Below are 20880 nucleotides of genomic sequence, written 5' to 3'. Positions count from 1 at the left end.
ACTTTTGTCGCCGCAACGTGTAGTAATTTTTGAGAGGTGCACGTCAGGCTACGGCATAGGGTCAGTGTCTCCATGTTCCTACATACGTAGCCACGGTGTAGCTTTAACGCAGAAGCATAAATCACGCTTTAGGCAGCAGCGGCCCAGGCCCACAAACGATCGCGTGCGAGGCAGTTAGCCGTGGCAGTGCCGTTTTTTTACTCATAATATTCAAATATACATTTTCCTATTGGAATGTGTGTTTCTTTTTACTATACGGAGATATATATATATAGATGTATATATATATATTTGAATTTAGAATATTTGTTGACAGCCCTACAGGTAGATGCGTGGATCATCAATGAAATCAAATTTCAAACATGACTGCAGCTCAACGTCTTATTGCCGACAGGATGGATGATGTGCAGCAGGGGGTCTGAGCAGTAGCAGGGCAGCGCCAAGGTATGAAGTCGTCCAACCACAGTTCATGCAGGGTGCGCTTGAGGCAGACCAGCGATGCCTGACCAACGATGCCTGACCAACGATGCCTGACCAACGATGCCTGACCAATATCCTTTTTAAGAGCACATTCCCGATCAGATCCTGAGGGCCCTCGGCGGCAGAGTCAGTGTGAGGCTGGGCACGAGGCTGCGAGTGCCTGGCATGACAATCAAAGTCAAACTCAAAGCCTGGCAGCGACAAATTGGGCTGCGGCGACAAACGAATGCTTAAGTCTTACGTCACCTCTACAAACACTTTGACAATGAGCGCATGCATCTCTGTCTTCATTCTCTGTCTGTATTCAACAGCATCTCTCTTCTCTCTCAGAGCTCATCACAGAGCCGCTTGTGTCTGGAAATGAATATCACCACGCAACAGATGGAAATTGAATTCCTTTAATCAGGCTGAATAACGGCCAGCACATAAAAGGCGATGATGCTGAGAGGGAGAAGAAAAAAAAGGTCTGTGAATATCTGTCCTGCTGGGTGACACATGCAGCCCTCACACGGCCTACAGGCCACAGAGGTGAAGAGGTTGTTTGCTACAGTTACAAGGGCCATGAGGTGACAGTTTTATACACAACGTTTCTATTTACGCAGCTCTCAACATACCATAGATGCCCTCTAGAATTAACCTGCTACCGGGGTGGGAAAAAAAAAAAAAATCCTATGTATCGTGATTTTTTTGCGACGATTTTCTTCTTTTACCTAGAATCAATATCTTTCTTCTTTTTTTTTTAACCAATGATTCAACTAAATATGTTCTGTTTATACTACATCATATATGTTTCCAGCCAAATATAGCGAAAGCAGAAATAATACTCATGTTATGTTCTTAACAAATGAAATAAATGTCAGACTGACTGACATGTGATGTGCATTCTTCTTAGTTTTTAGAAATGTCTCATGATATATATCGTCTCTAGAAGTGTATTATTAAGAGATGCACCGATAGACCGGCCGGTGACCGGAATTGGCCGGTTTTCACATGCTTGGCCATGACCGGCGACCGGCAGGTCAGTCTGACATATGCTGATTTCATGCCGGTCAATGCTACAATTAACTGACAACATAAGTTATACGAGTTACAGTTCTCAAGGACGCACGCACACACAGATGAGACAGCACAGTCTTTTTTCCCTTTCTCTCAACTTTTCCGCCGTGTGTCGCGCGTACCCGCTCGCAGTGTGAAGTGCGTGTCCGCGCTATTCTTGAACATGTAGGGAACCTCGTGAATTAACCTGCAACATGTCAGCTGTTTGGAAATTCTTCAGCGTGTGTGCAGAAGATAACAAGTTTGCAATATGCAACACCTGCAAGGAAAACGTAGGGCGTGGAGGGACGACACCAAAAACCCAAATCACATTTGTTTAGTTGGATATTGGATGTGAAAAGAAGGAAATTGTTCTAACATTGCCCTTTAGATGTGTGAATTTCCCACACCAGGAGTAATTTATATAGTTTTATTTTATAGTGATCCATTATCTGACAGATTTTCTCCCTGTAATTTCCCTGAGGAAATAATATAGCTTGAATCTATAAAAGCAGGTAGCAGGGACAGATGTTACACAAATACTGATGCGCTCAACTGTGTAATGAACATGCCTTCAGTCAGAAAACAGAAATACATTGTTTTTGTTTCAGCACCCCTACTGAAAGGGATTGGCACTGGTATGAATGTATCACCCACTATACACCGAACTGGAGTTCTATATTATCATCTTTACTGAGCCTATTGTGAAGAAATATGACGTCTCATAGTCCTACAGTCTTTTTTATTTGATAGTGACAGTGGATAGACAGGAAAGGTGGGAGAGAGATGGGGGATGACACGCAGCAAAGGGCCGCAGGTCGGACTCGAACCCGGGCCGCTGCAGAGGACCCACCCTACTGGGGGAGCTCGAGGTCGCCCCATCATCCTTCAGTCTTGAGTTTGACTTCATCACAAGTGTCAGCTTTGCACTTTAACATTCAACTCAATACGTTGCACATCCTGTACTAATCCATACAGCCTCTTTTCTTTCTTAATGTTAAACAGTTATATGTACATATTTGTTTCCGTATTTATTGTTTGTTTATTTCATATTCATGTTTATATGCTTATGTATGCACCAACAACCATGGAAAATTCCTCCTAAGTGTTACTTACTTGGCAATGAATCCCTTTCTGATTCAGATTATGCACATACAAAAGATTAACAGAGGAAATCATATTATTTGAATACAGTGGTGCTCATAAGTTTATGAACCCATGCTAAAGTTGACTAAAAAGAGGAATAAAAAAAAAAAAATCATCTTTTGGAAACTGATCTTAATGCCTTAATTAAAAAAATTCAGAATGAATAATGTATCGTAAATAAATACATGTTCTTCCTTAAAATACAGGGGGCATAAGTAAGTACACCCCTATGTTAAATTCCCATAGAGGCAGGCAGATTATTATTTTTAAAGGCCAGGTATTTCATGGGTCCAGGATACTATGCATCCTGATAAAGTTCCCTTGGCCTTTGGAATTAAAATAGCCCCACATCATCGCATACCCTTCACCATACCTAGAGATTGGCATGGTTTTATTTCAGTTAGCCTAATAGTTGGTTTGATTTGCATTGAGAGATGATTTTATGGAAAGTACCCCATGCCAATCTCTAGGTATGGTGAAGGGTATGTGATGATGTGGGGCTACATACGGTATTTTAAGGAAGAACATTTACTTATTTGCGATACATTATTCATTCACAAAGAAAATCGGTGTCCTTAAAGGTTGGATTTTTCCAAATATTTTTAATTAAAAGGCATTAAGATCAATTTCCAAAAGATGATTTTTATATTCCTCTTTTTAGTCAACTTTAGCATGGGTTCATAAACTTATGAGCACCACTGTACACTTTACAAGTCATGCAGATGTCCACATGATCCCCTACATGGAGATATTCAACTTTTTGTACAAGTTTTTCTAACCGGGCCCTCATTCTAAGAAAATGTACACACTTTGACTTTACAATTATTTTTCAGTTCTTTTTAAGAACCAGAAAAGCCCTTCTGGTTAGGGCCTTTTGGTGCCATTTGTACATACTGATTGTGATTGATGACTTTTTTGACCGGTTGAGAAGATCTTATCACCAATTAATTCAAATCAGGCGTTCGTCTCCTGTTATATATCAAACATTACGCAGGAATGTCAGTGTTAGACTTTAGAATAATAGCATGATATTTCTTCAAGGTGAGCGTCTGAAATTGACTGAGAAGGAGTTAATGGCAACCCTGACAGGGAAAGTGGCCCTGAATCCCTGTTCGTGGCTCTCTTAAAAAAAACTTTATGATTTCCACCCATTCATCCCTGCACAGTCAGTCTGCGTTACTGACCCAGGCGACAGCACTGCTGGTGAGCAGGCGGAGACAAATGCTGTCCGAATAATAGATTAGGCCCACAGCAGGACACACTGCATCGCGGCATGATTGTAAAGCAGGAAACTTCTCAGTGAAACCTTGGGACGACGATTAGCTTGGAAGCAAATCACAGCTTGTCTGCTCTGTGGGAGGCGTCTAATGCGGGAAATGATTCTACCTGCATGTCAGGCAATAGCATCCCACATTGTGAGGAGAGGGCGCCGGCCATTCCAACCTGCATGAAGTTAATTGTGAACATTGCAGGTGTTCCTACCATTATATGTGCAGCGCGTTACTACTGCAATTCAGCCTTTAAAAACCAGGAGAAGACAACACTTACGTCATATTACGATATCCAAAATCTAAGACGATATCTAGTCTCGTATTACGATATCCATATATCGATATATTGCCTAGCCCTACACACACCTACAATATTTTCACCTGCTTTGTCTGCAGTTGTTGTTTTACACAACCACAGCGTGCAAAAGCTGACTGTGTATGTAGCCTAACTGTCAACACGGTCTCACGTAATTTTTAATCTATTGATTCGTGTACACGGACACGTTTATCTCGTTTTTTTTCCTGGTGGTCAGCACGTAATGGGAAGCATCTATACGGAGGTTGCGTTTAGGAAAAGAAGAACAGGGAAAGGAAACGTCACATGCGGGAGACGATCGGCGGTTTTTGGGGGATGCGGGACAACGACGGGACGGTTGTGTTTAGGAAAAGAACAACGGGGAAAGGAAACGTCACACGCCGGGACACAATCCCCAGTCTCCGGGGTGAAAGTCCTGTATTGTTTGACCCATCCCCCACCCCAACCAACCTCCCTGAAAAAAAACAAGATAAACGTGTCCGTGTACACAAATCAATAGATTAAATAACGTGACCATTTCACGAACTGCCGTGAGACTGGGTTGCAACTGTTTCTTATTTTGCCACAAATTTTAAAATTTTTCAAATTCTTGTAAACTCAGCTTCTGGCTGAGACGGCAGCCCTGTTTTTTTTTTTTTAAATAAATATTGTAATGATAAAAACACGACGCAGGAAGGTGACATATAGTCATTTTAATCTCGTAAGAGTCCTTCATGGAGATGTGATTTGGGTTTGGACACCACTTGTCCTGGTTGTTACGCTGGGTATTGTTGCACAGATGGACCTGCAGCAGGCGTACCTGGTAATGTGAGCGGCCCCGTGGCTTTCAGCATGGTGCCTGTGAACGCCTCACTCACAACTATTTGGCTATGCAGCACATAATTCAGAGCTCCAGTATACAGACGTCTGCTCAGTCCAGTCATCCATCAGAGCGCTTTCTGCCAAGTCAACAGATTCTCGTGGTGGTGGGCAGTCGGGGGAAAGGCCTCTCAGGTTTTGTTTCAGCATATCGGAAGTGTGTGTGTGTGTGTGTGTATATGTGTGTGTGTATGTGTGTGTGTGTGTGTGTGTGTGTGTGTGTGTGTGTGTGTGTTAAAGTAGATCCCTTTACATGAGCAGTAAACCACGTAACAGGCCAATATAGCCATCTATACCCCCGGGACTCCTGATTGTTCCAGCATGTGGAAACTCAGCTGGGACACTTAATTCAATTAAGATGACGATTAACTATTTTATTCACAATCTTGCCTGGAGACTTTCCAAAACAGCCTCATCTTTGACTCATCTGACAAAGAGTCTGTCTACTCGTCTACCTGTAAGCTCCAGGAAAACAAACATGGAAAACAAAGAAAAATGACTAAAACCATTACTTGATTATCAAAATTGTTGCAGATTTATTTCCTCCCAATCAATGAATCGACTCACCGTGACAGCTGTAATCCCAGTAAAAGTGGCATGACATCAACTATCTAAGGCCCGAACTAGCGCTGAATGTTGTTACTTAATTAACCGATTAGTCAATCAACATAAAATGTCCAGTCTAAGCTATGCTAAAGATTATTATGGAACAACGGCAAAAATTAAGTGCCTACCACCAGTGATAGACCGATTTTATCGGCCGGCCGATATATTGGGCCGATATTAGCGTTTTTACGTGTACCGGCATTGGCCGATACGCGGCTGCTGCGTTTGCCGATAGTTTTTTCCCGGCATTATTTATAGACAGGCAGCTCTGTGTTGCTGGAGACACTGCAGTTCACGTGCAGACCATGCACTGCCCCTCCACCACTAGCACCATGGCAGTCTTAAATTACAAATCAAGCACTTCATATTTCAATGGCTACTTTTCAGGTTTATTGTTTTCTTAAATTATTTAAATGTAACAAAGGACATTTTGTGATGACCTGATTATATCTGTCTTATAATATGTCAGCAAGCAATGCATCATAAAGGCTGTGTTGTAGATGTTGATGAAAGCCTTTTACCCTTGCACAGTTAACCATATGCAGTGCACCCATCCATATCATGCACACTGCAACACATAATTTGGGTGATATGAATGTAAGAGGATTGCAGAAGTGACACTGATCTGTGTTTTTGTTTATTATTTTTAAAGAAAAAAAAAAAAAACTAATTTTTACACAAAATTTACATTTTTATGATGTAAATTGAGGGAGCAAAAGCAGTATCGGCTCCAAATATCGGCTCAAGAAAATCGGCAGCCCGTATCGGTCATCGGCTAAGGCTGATGAAAAAGAAAATCGGTATCGGCACTAAAGAATCCTTTTCAGTCAATACCACCACTTTCTCACACACACACACACACACACACACACACACACACACACACACACACACACACACACACACACACACACACACACACACACACACACACACACACACACACACACACACACCTAATTAGACCTCTTCTCATAACTGCGTGAGTCTGTACAGACTGTGCTTGAATAACAGCTCCTTGGCTCTCCTGTTAGTTTTGTTGCACCTTATAAATACAGAGTTTGGTGACCTCATATTTCCCAGCATAGATACACACGTCAGCCTGAGCAGAGGTCTAATCATCCAGAATGACACCTGTGCGGGTGTGCAGGGCCTGTGAAATATGCCATAGTTAAAATGTAATGGGCCCTTTTCACAGCAGCGATTTTCAGTTGTCATAGCACAGGTGTTACTAATATAAGTAACGATTTCTCAGCTCCATTAAAGGACAATTCCGGCGCAAAACGAACCTAGCGGTTAATAACAGATGTGTACCCACTCGATCGCTCTCTGGGTCATGTTTTCATGCTAATCGAATGTGTTTGTAGCTTGAAACAAGCTAGAGCGGACCGCTGATTAGCTTACAACGCTTATTATACCACTAAAAAGGCTCAAAATATCACCACACTTCAATGGTAGCATAATGAGGGTCCCTAAATGTTAACCGAAGCACTGAGAACATTGTAAGTGTACAGACAGTTTATTAAAAAGATAGATTATAAAGACAGTCGCGTTCTCGTATACAGGCGGCTGCCGTCTTGGGGAGCTACTGTCGCCGATTTGTTTTTACTTTCCCTGTGCCCTGAATACTAGCGTTGTAAGCTAATCAGCGGTCCGCTCTAGCTTTTTTTCAAGCTACAAACACATTCGATTAGCATGAAAACATGTCCCAGAGAACGACCGAGTGGGTACACATCTGTTATTAACCCCTAGGTTCATTTTGCGCCGGAATTGTCCTTTAAATGTTCCTGTAAGCCATTGGATGAACCAGCATGCACAATACAAGGACTCTGGAAGTGCCTCACCTAGATGGAATTAACTGCAGCCATTTTTAATGTTATTGATTACACTTGTGCTTTTCCTGCTCTAACGTGTCAAAAATGTCTGCTGTAAAAAATGCTCCCTGTCTTCAGTGGCAGGCTCCCACTTTCATCAAATAGTACAAGAGGTGGTGTGTGAACCCCTGAGGTACGCTGGCTGGCTGCACCCTCAGATGCGTCTGCACCGCTCTGCTGCTCCTTGAAACCCCCCCCCACAGTGGAGGCACCAGAGAGATAATCCTGCAATGTCCCAGATCTTTATTGGGAGTGAGCCCCTGATGGGAGCTCGCAATGAGATTTGAACGCAGCGCCGGTCACGTTTCAATCATAGGAGAGAGTTTGGTAAAGGGGCAGCAGAGGATTTGCAGCAGGGTGGCATCCCCATGCATGCAGAATATCACTAAAACTTACTTTAAGCAAAAAGAGGTCCCTTGATAGCTCTAAAAGCACTGCAATATACTGTATACTGATCACTGACCATCCCACCTTTCAGTGTGACTCCAGATCCAGCAGCTTGCATGTCCTATAGGCCTACTTTAGAGGTGCAACGATGAATCGATGAATCGATTAGTTGTCAACCATTTTGATAATCGATTAATCATTTGAGTCATTTTTTTTATTAAAAAAAAATAAGATTTCTCTGATTCCAGCTTGTTAAATGTGAATATCTTCTAGTTTCTTCTCTCCTCTGTGACAGTAAACTGAATATCTTTGAGTTTTGCACAAAACAATCAGAATCAGAATCAGAATCAGAAGCCAAGACATTTGAGGATGTCCTCTTAGGCTTTGGGAAACACTGATCCACATTTTTCACCATGTCTTGACATTTTTATAGATCAAACAACTAATCGATTAATCGAGAAAATAATCGACAGATTAATCGACTATGAAAATAATCGTTAGTTGCAGCCCTAGCCTACTTCATATAAAAGGTGTGGACAGCACTTCGATTGATACTTTTGTATTGCCACACCTTGTCCTATACTTTTAAATGAGCCGTTAGCTCTTATCAATCTCCAAAATGTATCTATTTATCAGTTAGTCAATGACAGGAAATGTATCCACAACTATTTTTTTTTTCAAGCAGAAAAGCCAAAAATGCCCCAGTTCCAGCTTCTCAAATGTTTGAAGGATTTGCTACTTTTCTCAGTTTTTCCCCAAATAATTATAAACTGAATATCTTGGGCTTTTGGACTACTGGTTGTACACAACGAAGACAAAAGACTCTTATTGGGCTTTGGAAAAATGTGATGGGCAATTTCCAATGTTTTGACATTGCATAAACCAAACGATTAATCACATCCGAAACATAATTCTCAGATTAACCAATAATGAAAATAAAATAATCTGCAGCTCTAAAGTATAAAAACACACACTCACTGCCACGGGGCAACAGGCTGAATATAGCAGCAGACCCTCAATCTCAAACTGCATTGCACACATAAGGATGAGAAGCAGATGCTATCTGCATTACATTACTACAAATCCTCGGAATGGTCATGCAAAGTTCAGCAGGACGGCCTCTTTTAACATTCCGTAGGCTGTGTGATGAAGCATTTGTGGTGGATGATGTGCTGCTCTTTAAGCACACAAATGCACAACAATGGTGATGCACATACGGTGACCCAAGAGATACCTCACTCCCAGCCTGCGGTGTTCCTGGAGTGTTGTGACGGGATGTGATCGAGCTGCAGCTCCTTAAACTTACCGAGCTTCCCCCGGGACTCCTCCAGCTTCTGGATCTGGTTCTCCAAGAAGAACATGGCCACTGCGAACGCCAGCAGCGCCAGAAGCTGCAACTTGGGCGGCATCATGACTCTGAGTAGCCCCATCAAATCATCCAGAGAGGGATTGGGTCAGTCCATGCTCAGAGAAGGAGCCACTGGAAACACACACACACATATACACACACACACACACACAGCGACGACGGTGATTACAAAGCGGCGGAGTATCTGAGCATGGCCCTCTCTCCCTCTGTGTGTGTGTGTGTGGATATCTCCCAGTGTTCAAATCCTCTGGTTACCTCAAACGCGACGTGTTCATGCTCTGCTTGGTTATTTTTATAAAGTCAATTCCCAAAAGCGGAGCGTCGTAAAGCCCTAGAGATTTCTCCACTGTGCGAATTGGTCTCTCCGGGATGTAGGAGCGGTGGTATCGTTACCAGCCGCTGTCGCCTGCGTCTCCCATGTAGCGCTTTCCTCTTGACCCGTCCAGTGTGTGTCCACCTTCGCACCACGGACAGACTACATTAGGCTATTGGATGTATCAACAGTCCACCACAAGGCTGAGGCTTTCTATTCGTCGACAATGTGTCTGTTCAAACCGGATTGGACAATTTTCCCAAACTGAGCTGAACTCGGACAGCAGGTGTCGCACTTCTTTTTGAACCGTGGTGGCAGCAGAGGCGAAGAAGATATTTTGAGTCGACTTTGGAATATGCCAAAACTCAAGAAACATATAAATGAAATGTAATTCTTCGAAATTACTAAAATATTTATAGAAATATTGATATAACTATGTGAACGATGTTATGTCAGCAGACGTCGAACAGTTTTGGGAAAACAAACGATCAGTTAAGAAGTTTAACGATCAGGCGCGATGGGGGCAGCCCTTCGATAAATAAAGGGGTCTTCAGAGTAGATTTGGCTAACAAAGCAGGCTCTAAAATGTCGGGAGAGGTGTATCTCCTGTGGCTTCTCTCGCTTTTACAAACGGTGAGTTTATTAACACTGAAAATTGGCAATTGTCGGCGCAGTCAGTAGTGCTTTATAGATAACATAGCTAAGCGGTTGGCGAAGCTGCCAGCTGTCTAACGTTATATTTCGTTTTGTGAGCCGCATCCTGATGAAGCCGGAGCTTCAAAATGACGTGGCTTATCCTCAAAACATGACGGGGAAGTGAAGCCTCCTCGGTCGGTGTCTATGTTTTAGCTTTTAATATTTTGGGCGGACGGTGACATCGTGTCCCTAGCCCAAAACGGCCACTTGGTTATGAGGTCAACGGCCAGATGGTGACGTTGTTTCCACGTCGAATAATCCAGTCCAGTCAGACCCTATAGCTTCTTAAAAAAAAAAACAGAAAATAAGAATTGTGTGAAGACTTGTCAAACTCCTTATTGACAAGAAGTTGTGATTACCAAAATAACTTTACTATTTTAGACTTATTTTTTTTATTTTAGACTGGACGTCCCGGAAGGACATCCAGTCCAGCAGGCGGCCAGGTAACGTCACAGACCTAGGCACGATTTTCGTTTTTTAACCATAACGCGAACGTCTTGATTCGACGTTCAAACAACGGGTCATTGAACGTCTCAATATTTGCTTGGAAGGAACTTTTTTTTTATATATGGTAATCAAACATTAGAGGGCCAAGGTTTCCGGAATCCTGAAAGCGAAAACAGATCAGGTCAAATGTATCTAGTAGTCTTTTATTAGCTTGCCTGTCAAAGAAAAACAAGGTACCTAGCAACATCAGCTGAGTCCTGTGTATTCACTGACACCAGGGCATTTCTACTTCACTTACTTTAGCAGCAAAGAGCGTGAACACACCTCAGACTGAAACATCCTGTTAATGAGGCTGCCTGTTTACCCACATTCCTACCAATCCCGACAATTAGATCCTTGTACCAAAAAATCCACACAAGTTAATTGATATAATTAATATTTGCTGACTACAGTTTCTTTCAATATCACAAATCAAATGAATGTTCTTATCAATTGTTCTTTTTGTCTGTTGGTCACTCTACAAGTACATCTACAAGTACTCTTAAGATGTCACAAATGTTTGATTATTGAACACCAACTTTGTAGATCATAGATGATGAAATGGTAGTTTTAGCATTACAGTTACTTGCAGCACTACATACAAGGATTTTATTGCACTTTATTCACAATTAATCAATCTCAATTCCTAATTTCAGGCTTCTTTTTTATCAGTGACATAAGTAGGGCTGGGTATACTTTTTAGGCACCGACCGAATTACCTCTAAAGTATCGAGGATCGAAAAATGCCTCGTCATTCAATACCCAATTTCAATACCCAAGGAGTAAATCTCATCAGCATCAGTGAGCCAATAAGCAAGCAGCATGCTTCTACCAAGATCTAATAATGCTGCTGATTGGCTGTCTAACGTTACACATCGCAGAGACAAGCAGGAAAAACTAAGTATGAAATATGAATGAAAAGATTTGTGCCGTAATGTTATTTCTTTTTGTTTTATAAAATTGGTATCGGAAAAAAAGTATCGTTTAGGAACCGATATCAAAGTCGTGGTATTTGTATCAGTATTTGTACCGGTATCGGAAAATTTTGAACAATACCCAGCCCTAGACATGAGGCTTTTTTTAATCCTCACACACCTGCATATGAGGAGTAAGCACTTTTATTAAACCCTGGCTTTTTATTTTTCCCTCTCTGTGGGACTCTTATCTCCTCCTTCCTCTCTCCAGCTGTCGGCGTATGGTGCCGATCTGTCATCAGAGGCATGCAGAGAGCTGGGCTTCTCCAGCAACCTGCTGTGCAGCTCCTGTGACCTGCTCGGGGAGTTCAGCCTCAACAAGCTCCAGCCTGACTGCGGGCAGTGCTGCCAGCAGGAGGCCCAGATGGAAGCGCGCAAGGTAAAGGGAACAACAGAGCTCCAGGGAGTAGGCAAACAGAAAGTAATTGCCTGTCTGGAGCGTTTTGCAAATACCTTTTTAATAGGAGATTCATACGAGACATACGATCCGGTAAAATCGGATCGTATTTATCATGATTTTTTTTTTTTTTGCGCCGATTTGTAAAATCGGTTCTTTTCCCTAGAATCCATATTTATTTATTTTTACCAATGATTCAACTTAATATTTTCTGTTTATAAGGTACCGCTGACGGCACCTACATCATATCCGTTTCCAGCAAAACAGACCAAAGTGCCGAAAACCCATGTTATGTTAATATATAAATGTCAAACAGACTGACTGACATGGGATGTGGATTCTTCTTAGAAAACAATTTGTTTTTAGAAATGTCTCATGATATATTGTCTCTAGAAGTGTATTTTTCAAATCTAGCTTTCCTTAAAGAAGGAAAAGAAAATTGCATTACTCAATACTATTGACTAAGACTAACAAATAACGCAATACAAATCGAATCGGCACCCGTGTTTCGTGAAATAATCAAATCGTGACAAAAGCCTATGGTCCCAGCCCTACGGTTAAGTGAGAATGGAGGAAGTGGAACCAGAAACAATGTTCATGCGGTAAAATGATCAAATAAAAGGCACTTATTGTTATTCTGAGCTGCCTGACTGAGACTTGACAAATTAGATGATGCACAACAGACAGTCTATTAATTGTGGAGCCTTGAGCTGATCTGTATGCTGTCTCTAGTCCGTTACTGAGTTTTACAGCTGACAGGCTTCACAATGGATAGTAGCACTGAGGACCCCTGTGTCACATTTATTGACAGCATTTGAGCTGCTCCTAAAAACAACCTAGTTTTAGCCTCCCTGTCACTGGGTCTGTTGACAGTGTTTGCAGCTGTGCATCTGATCTGAACTGCCACACACAAACCCTGTCAGTAGCTGTCCGTCTCAATCTCTCTCTCTGATGTTCAGAGTCCAGGCTCCTTAACCCCAGTGTGACACTCCCCATGGGTTCATTTATCAAGTTTTTGCAGTAACAACCACTCTGTAACCAACAGGGAGGGGTGACTTTGCACTCATTGCTCTGGTGATTACATCAAATTAAAAAGGAGTCCATGCTGGGCTCTCTGACAAATAAACTCTAGCCTCTTTTACACAGACAATCCACAATACTGAACCAAGCAACGCTGACATAATGCTGCCCCAGTGTGTGATTTTAGAAAGCTTCGGCTCTGTTACTACTGCCTCCGCTGCCGGCTACGGAACAACTCTGCCCTCCAATTCCGTGTCCGTACCTTTTATACACAACGGCAAGGCGGAATAGCGGCACATCAGTCCCGCCTTGAACAGGCTGTGTGAAAAGGGCTACTTACTGAGTCAAGTGATGGTGGAAAAACAATGTAGATCTTCTTTGATTAAGCAAAAGCCCCCAGAGTGTGTGTGAGTGTGTGCGTGTGAGAGTGTGGTATCCTAGCAACAGCACCTTGGGAAAGTGAAGTGCACACCTCATTAAACCTCTTGATGATAACTCTGTTTTCAGGCAGACACTTGGAGGAAAGATTACTCCTCTTCCTCCTCGCGGTTTGAGTGAAAATGTCACTTAGAAGAGCGATGGGCTGTCTGAGGGTACCAGTAGAAATGGTATTGTCACTAAGCACATTTTCTCCTCAGACAGCAACAATCATCTGCCTTAAGAATTCTTTCAGTCTCGCAATTTGACATTAGTGCCGTATCATTAAACCCTCTGAGAAATGGCTTATTGCGCAGCCTTGTCAATTAGTAAGATTCACTGAGCATGGAGGGCATCTCGGTTACTCATTTTCAAATGTCTACTTCTCTGCAGAGCCCCCCCGGCACATAGCAGCACCTCAGCTCCCATTGGTGCCATTCTACAGCATTTCTCGGTTGAGCAGGACAAACCTTCCTGAGAGTCTCAGCGGATACGTTTGACGATATTCCATTTTTTTCTACTGTCAATAAATCCCACGAAAAGACCAAAACTAACCATGAACTGAGCCAGCTTACAAGTATTGCCTGTGTAGCCAAGCACAACAGCCCTGCAGCTGAAAATAGTCAACAAATGCACTATTTCCTTCTGTTTGAGCATCGTTTGCTAAAATCTGTTTTAGGAAATTATTGTTATAAATTTTGTAGTCTTGTTTAAAAAAAAAAAAAAAAAAAGTAACAACATATTTGTGACCTGTGACATTAACCAGCTAATTTCAAAACGTTGCTGACATATAGACACTTTACAAACGGATAACCCCGTCACTGTAACCAAAATATGTCTGTTGAGTTTATTTGCAAAGCTTATGTCAGTGAACTAGCATGTTGCTACTCCCCACAGTAGGCTGCTTGAAACACCGACTATCAACACACAGGACCAGTTGACCGATCACAGTCCTTGCGGTCTGCGTCGCCTCGATGCAAAGTTACGCCATGTTTTTCAATGTTTTAGGCCTATCATTTGCTTCATATTTTCCTGCTCTCAACCGAGTCGGGACTTGTCTCCGTTCTGCCATGTGTGGTAAAATGAAAAGCACGGCTATTTAATTTCAGCAGCGCTGGATTGTTCACAGATAGACAAAAGAAAGGAAGGAAAAGAGGAGAATCTTAGCTTTGCATGCGTAATTTAATTTGTGTGAACCAGCCGACCAGGCCATTTACAACTCTCCTCCCTGAAAACGCCAACCAGAGCATGCCCTTGAAAATACTGCTGTGACACTCCAATTTCCTGTAACTTATTGTATATTGGTGCTGGCGTTTTGATTACAAGTGAGCCCTGCGCAAACCGCCATCCATCAGCCCTGCTCCATATGCACAGGCTCACAGTTTAATGACCCCCAAGGAGTCGCCTGGACACGTTTATGAATCGGTCTGCCTGAATCAAATTACTCCTCCAGGCCAGACATCCTCCCACCAGCAGGGCCACAGCCCGTGCTGTCACTGTGTGCAGCATTGATGGTGGTGGTGGGGGGGGGGGGAACAACTCCTCATGGACTACCTGACATTGTGTCTCTCTGCACACAGCTCTACGCCGGGGCCATCCTTGAGGTGTGTGGATGAAAACTGGGGAGGTTCCCTCAAGTCCAAGGTGAGTTCTCTGTTGGAACATGACTATACAACCCCTTCTCTCCCCACTATTGGCTTCTCTTCACTGGTTACCGGTCAAATATAGAATAAATTTGAAGGTAATGTTACTTGTTTTTAAGGCATTACATGGATTGGCCTCTTTATATACCGGTATTGCTGATCTCCTTACCCTACATCACTCCTCCAGGAACCTAAGATCGTCTAATCGGTTCCTTTTAGCCATTCCACAGTCTCGGATGAAAACAAAGGGTGATCGTGCCTTCTCCGTTGTGGCCCCGAGACTCTGGAACAAACTTCCCATTCATATTAGGTCCTCCTCTCCTGCCGATATCTCTAAGTCTCGTCTTAAAACACATTTTTATTCTTTGGCGTATGATGTAGTTTAGGGACATTTGTATAGACGCATGTTTGTATAATGTTCATTGTGTCTGTATTTTTATTGTCTTCCTTTTTGTTTTTTATAACATAATATAACTTTGTACAGCACTTTGTTCAGCCTAGGTTGGTTTTAAATGTGCTCTATAAATAAATTGACTTGACTTCTCATTCCTAACTTGTCGCTATGTTCACTATGTCACTAACGCTTGGTCAGTGGCTCTCAGCGTCAGCTAGCAAAGCCAAGGGACGTTGGTTGGATTGGTGGATTGGTCATATGACACAGGACTTTCACCCAGGAGACCGGGGTTTGTGTCCCGCATGTCACCGAAATGTGCATTTTGTAACCCCCAACCAGGATCTTTCCGTAAACCTAGTCTCGCTTTACTGCGTAGGGAGGGTCTGGCTAGTCCACCCAGCATTCTGGGATGGGCGAAAAACATGCTCTGGTTTATTGGCATTTCTTTAAACCAATCACAATCCGTCTTGGGCGGCGCTAAGCACCGGACGGAGCCACGGTGCCTCTGCAAAATAGCCTCAGGAAGGAATTTGTTTAGGTGGAACATGTGTTCGTTCAAAGGTAGTTTTAGACGTGCAACAGATCTGATTGGACAGATAGTCTAGCTAGCTGTCTGGATTTACCCTGCAGAGATCTGAGGAGCAGTTAACCATAGTCCTCAGAAATGCACCAGAGTTTGGAACACCAACACAAAGAAAGAGGAAGGTAACGGACATCCAGCCAAAAAGAGGGACATCTGGCGGAATTTACGGCGGCACCAGAGCAATCTCGGAAAAACAAAACATCTTGGATCTAGACTACCCTAAACCTAACACCTAATATCACTGAAACGTACATTTCCCACGATCTTTTCCTAAACCTAACTAGTGCAATATACACGCCGCGAAAGGCTGCAACTAGTGCTGCCTTTTTTATATTCAATTCAATGTTCAATTTGAGAATTCCAAGAATGTTGGAAATGATTTCCTTTCATTTGTTTTAAATTCAACAAGCAGTTTGTTGTATTGCAGCAGAATACTGAAAGCAGCAGAGATGCAGAACTGAGTGCATTTTAATATCTGTTTATTTATTGCAAGTTAATGTCGTTATCACGGTATTCAACAACGTTATCGCATATTTTCCTCATATCGTGCAGCCCTGAACCTGTCACTGAAATGCACATTTTCCAGAATCTTTTCCTTAATCTAACTGTCACTCAAACCTACATTTTGTAACCCCACCCAAGATCTCTTCCTGAACCGAAATGCCCTAGCCTGACAAGCCAGACCCACATCAAGATGTTGGGTCTGGGAGCTCACCATTGGCAGGGCTCAATCCGAGGGGCGGGATAAACGGTTGTCTTTCAAATTCCCTCTGCACGCAATAGGATAGCGCTACAACCAGCCAGAGCAACGGTAGTTGATAGATTAAACTTTTGCCGTATCCGGTCGGCAAAACTCCGAACACATCTTCCTTTTTTAAGAATGACTTCAGTGCCGTTCTTTGTTCTTTTCTCAAAGAAAAGCTTAACTCCAAGTCTTCCAAGGCCGATTCGAAAGACCGCTGTTCGCCAGCAGCAGCCATAAGCCCGCCCACCATCTCTATACACAATGTGATTGGCCTAACTGGAGTTTGGTTTTTCCAGCTCGCAAGCCAACGGAGAGTGCCTAGACCCCCCTGGCTGCAAATTACATTTGCTGCCGCTAGGTTGAGTCTAGATTTCTAGGCTATAAATGTCCCGTTGTTGTGGCACATGTCAGTTAAACGTAATTGGGTTTTTTTTAATGACGCCAAATTGGTCCCGAGCCAGAGCGTCATAAAAGTGACGCCAAGAATCCCAGCTCTAAAGGAGACTTTCTGCATCAGTAACAAACACCAAAGGCCCCTGACCAAGCGTCCCTATTTGTGTTGGATTATAACCTTGATATTTAAAAAAAAAAATTTTTTTATTTTATTATCTTGTTTTTTACATTAACGGCTCTTTCCTGCAACTGAGCTTGTGCTTTGTGTGATTCTTGATCAATGGGGATGTGTGAGTGGTTTAAGATGCCTGTCTTAAGATGCCGATGTCTTGGGAGCTCCCATCTACTGCTCAGTGTAACATTTGGTAAATTGAGTGTCAGTATGGGTCGGGGGGTAGACGTCTGGAGCCCTGTCTGTGCCATATGGCCGCCCGTTTGTTTACTTCAGCTGTAGCCTTCCTGTGTTCTCAGTTGTCTCCGCCGCTGTTAACGCTGCATTCCCGAGAGGTTTCTGCAGTTGTCACTACTTACAGACCTCAGTACTGAAATAGAAAGGCTAATTGGCTGTCTAATATTTGTCTCACCTATGTTTATTTTTTTTTATCTCCTCAGCTTTTGTCAGGAGTGACAAGCCGAAGATGTTCAAGGGTCTTCAGGTCAAGGTAGGGATCATGAACGATGATGATATCATCTCATAATTACACACATTGAAATAGCTTCTTCTTTTCTTCTTCTTGCCAGATGCAGTTTTAAAGAGAAATCCAACTGTCAAATGACTCACAAACGTTTCTCTGACTATTTTGTTATTAGTGTTGATAGCAAACTCTGTTTCTCTCCCATCCCACCCTGCAGTACGTGAGAGGCTCAGATCCGGTACTAAAGCTTTTGGACGATAACGGGAACATCGCTGAAGAACTCAGCATCCTCAAGTGGAACACAGACAGCGTGGAGGAGTTCCTGAGTGAGAAATTAGACCGGATATAGACAAGTGTATATGTTTCTGTTTTTGTAGTGGGTCGGTTCACCCAAATTACAATACCTCTGGTGGTATGTAGCCATGCAGATATTTTCTGTTTTATGTGCTCGACATTTCTGCGTCCACCTTCAGGTAAATGGGAGTCTTGTTTGTGGTGCTCGCAGCACTGAAAATGTCCTAGTCGCTGTAGATCAACCGCCTAAAACACTGTCAACAATTGTCATTGGAACTTCTTTGTAGTAAAGAAATAGTCCAAATGAAAACGGAGACGATATTTCTGGAAATATTTGCAGCTGTAAACCTGAGCACAACAAACAGTTGCGGCACAAATTGACATCTCAGACGGATCTTTTCAAACTTGAGCAAAACCATCTGCTTGGCTAGAGATGAACTAGCTACTGAGAATTTGGGTGAACCGACCCTTTTAGTTATTTACCAATTTGTACACGACTCGGCCTTGATAGATGGTTGTAAAATCATATGACTGTTTTTTTTGTATCTGGAAATAATTCCATTATTTTACCAAATAACTTCTGTGACAGTATGAGAAGACATAATCACAAAGCCCAGATGGGCAGGACATCCGAAATAATGACCAACATTACCGATTAGGTTTGAGAAACAATAATGCACACCATTAGCTGTTTTGTCAACCTTTGGGAGTTTACGTGTCCCCCCCCCCCCCCGTCTGTCTGTCTGATATTCCTGTATGATTATTTTTTTATATAACGCTCAACATTGTATATGAAGGGATTTGTAGTAAAAAATGAGTTCTAGTTGTTCTCCAAATGCAGATGTCTTTGCCGAAGCACACCTTAGTGACGGCCTCACAGTAAACCACTTGTTGGGATGTGAGGTCTGATGTGTCTTTGTGTTTTTCGGCATCTTCTGCTTCGAAGAGAAACTGGATTTATTTTGGATGCTTGTTTTGGAGCGAGTGAGTTGACCGTTTAAATATGCAACAATAAACAGAGTCTCTGATGGTTTTTCTGTCATGACCTCATTTTATTTATTTTTTTGTCTAATGGAAAAAAAACTAGTGTATGATAACACAATCATCTTTGTTACTATAGTACAAATGATCTCAGACTCTCGTCATACTGAATTAAAACCACAGACTCAGGTCTGTTGATGACATCTAGTGGTCTGAAATAGCGTAACAGCTTGGTGCTGTGACGGGGGCACCCTGCTTATACCCCTTTCACACCAATGGCTCAACCAGGGTTATACCCAGGTCGACTGTGTGTTTGAATGGTTCCCTCCTCAATCTGCTCGCTCGCCAGGTGGGTTAACCCTTGTGTTGACTTCGGGTCACATTGACCCGTTTTCAATTTTTGTTTTATATCAGAAAATATGGGACGTAGAAATAAGCGCTGAAAATGTGTAGAAGAAAAATTTAACAATTTAAAATGTTGGACAAAGCAAAAACAAACAAAAGGTGTCAAAAACGTCGGGGGAAAAAAGTGTTTTTTTTCAAGGTTGACGGGAAGAGGGAAGAGGGTTAAATCAGGGTAAGATGTGGCCGGGTTGACTCAATGGGTAGAGCAGGCGCACATATATTTAGAGGTTTATGCCTCGACGCAGAGGTCCAGATTTCGAATCCGACCTGTGACGATTTTCTGCATGTCTTCACCCTCTCTCTCCCCTTCTCATCTAGCTGTCCTGTCAAAATTAAAGGCAGAAAAGCCCCAAAAAATAATCTTAAAAAAAAAAAAAAATCAGGGTAAGACTAGGGTAAATTTCAATGTGAATTGTGCACGACCTGGGTCATGATATGATTGATTGGCAATGACAGTGGGTGTAGTTAGTGGGTTGTTCAAACTTGTAATTTAGCCCTAATTTGCTAAATGTATTGCCAAAACTAGCCCTAAAATATATCTCTACAACTTACACCATACAGTATTTGTGAGTAAAAAAAGATTTTCTCTTTTCACATGAATTTTTATTTATTTATGCTCACCTCCTTTTAAGATTTCCTAACATAACATGACCGTAACTTTGGCTCTGTATTTCCTAATCAGATCATTCTCTGAAAGGGAAGATGAAGCAGAACCATCTCTTCTAATGCAGGATGATGCAGCCAAAAAATACTGGATAGATTAGAAAAATACTGACTACACACTGACCTGGATTTACTATCTCTACTGTTAAATTATTATACAACTCCCAGTCCGGATAAGCAAAGAGCAGCAGTGTAACCCCTGAACTTCCTTTGCATGTTGACTGCTTTTTTTTTTACAAGGTGCTGTTGGCTGTTGTTTAAATATAAGTTTGCTACAGATAGCTACATTTAAACCAAATGCATAGATATACTGTATGAATACATCTTCCTTGATATGCCTTTACTCGTAGAAGTCTTGCATTAATAAAACATGAACAGAAGTCTCACATAATCAGTCGGTTCTCATTCATATTCTTAGAGAAATTCAAACCAAATATTTCACAAATCAGTGTTTTATTAACATAAAAAAATGATTTTACAAAACAAGTAAAAAAGGCTT

The 20880-nt window shown here is 42.2% G+C and overlaps 2 protein-coding genes across 5 annotated transcripts in view; one reads left to right on the top strand and one right to left on the bottom strand.

Moving 5' to 3' along the window:
* The window catches only part of hs2st1a (heparan sulfate 2-O-sulfotransferase 1a), a 32337-nt gene extending 22437 nt beyond the window's left edge, over positions 1–9900 (bottom strand). The window contains exons 1-2 of one of the 2 annotated variants that reach the window (XM_031298052.2): positions 9598–9899; positions 9280–9453 (exon numbers count right to left, since the gene is read on the bottom strand). In XM_031298052.2, coding sequence (XP_031153912.1) covers positions 9280–9403 — 124 coding nt within the window. In that variant the 5' untranslated portion in view covers positions 9404–9453; positions 9598–9899. Of the gene's footprint in view, positions 1–9279 lie in introns of both variants that reach the window. The other variant, XM_031298050.2, reaches the window with a different exon arrangement.
* A 232-nt stretch (positions 9901–10132) lies between these two features.
* On the top strand, positions 10133–20195 carry selenof (selenoprotein F). Of its 3 annotated transcripts, none has more exons than XR_004104745.1 (6): positions 10133–10288; positions 12023–12190; positions 15226–15289; positions 18016–18065; positions 18256–18806; positions 20184–20195. XR_004104745.1 is itself a non-coding variant. In XM_031298055.2 (5 exons), the coding sequence occupies exons 1-5, from the start codon at positions 10241–10243 to the stop codon at positions 18385–18387; spliced, it is 462 nt and encodes a 153-aa protein (XP_031153915.1). In that variant the 5' UTR covers positions 10133–10240; the 3' UTR covers positions 18388–19365. The 3 variants fall into 3 exon arrangements, 1 of the variants encoding a protein (XP_031153915.1); XR_004898236.1 differs by lacking the exon at positions 20184–20195 and having other exon boundaries at positions 18256–18507; positions 18593–19365; XM_031298055.2 differs by lacking the exon at positions 20184–20195 and having other exon boundaries at positions 18256–19365.
* The last annotated feature ends 685 nt before the right edge of the window (positions 20196–20880 follow it).

The sequence above is a fragment of the Sander lucioperca genome, chromosome 9 (assembly GCF_008315115.2).
Source record: "Sander lucioperca isolate FBNREF2018 chromosome 9, SLUC_FBN_1.2, whole genome shotgun sequence".
Lineage (NCBI taxonomy): Eukaryota > Metazoa > Chordata > Actinopteri > Perciformes > Percidae > Sander > Sander lucioperca.
This window is presented reverse-complemented; position numbering and strand designations above follow the sequence as displayed.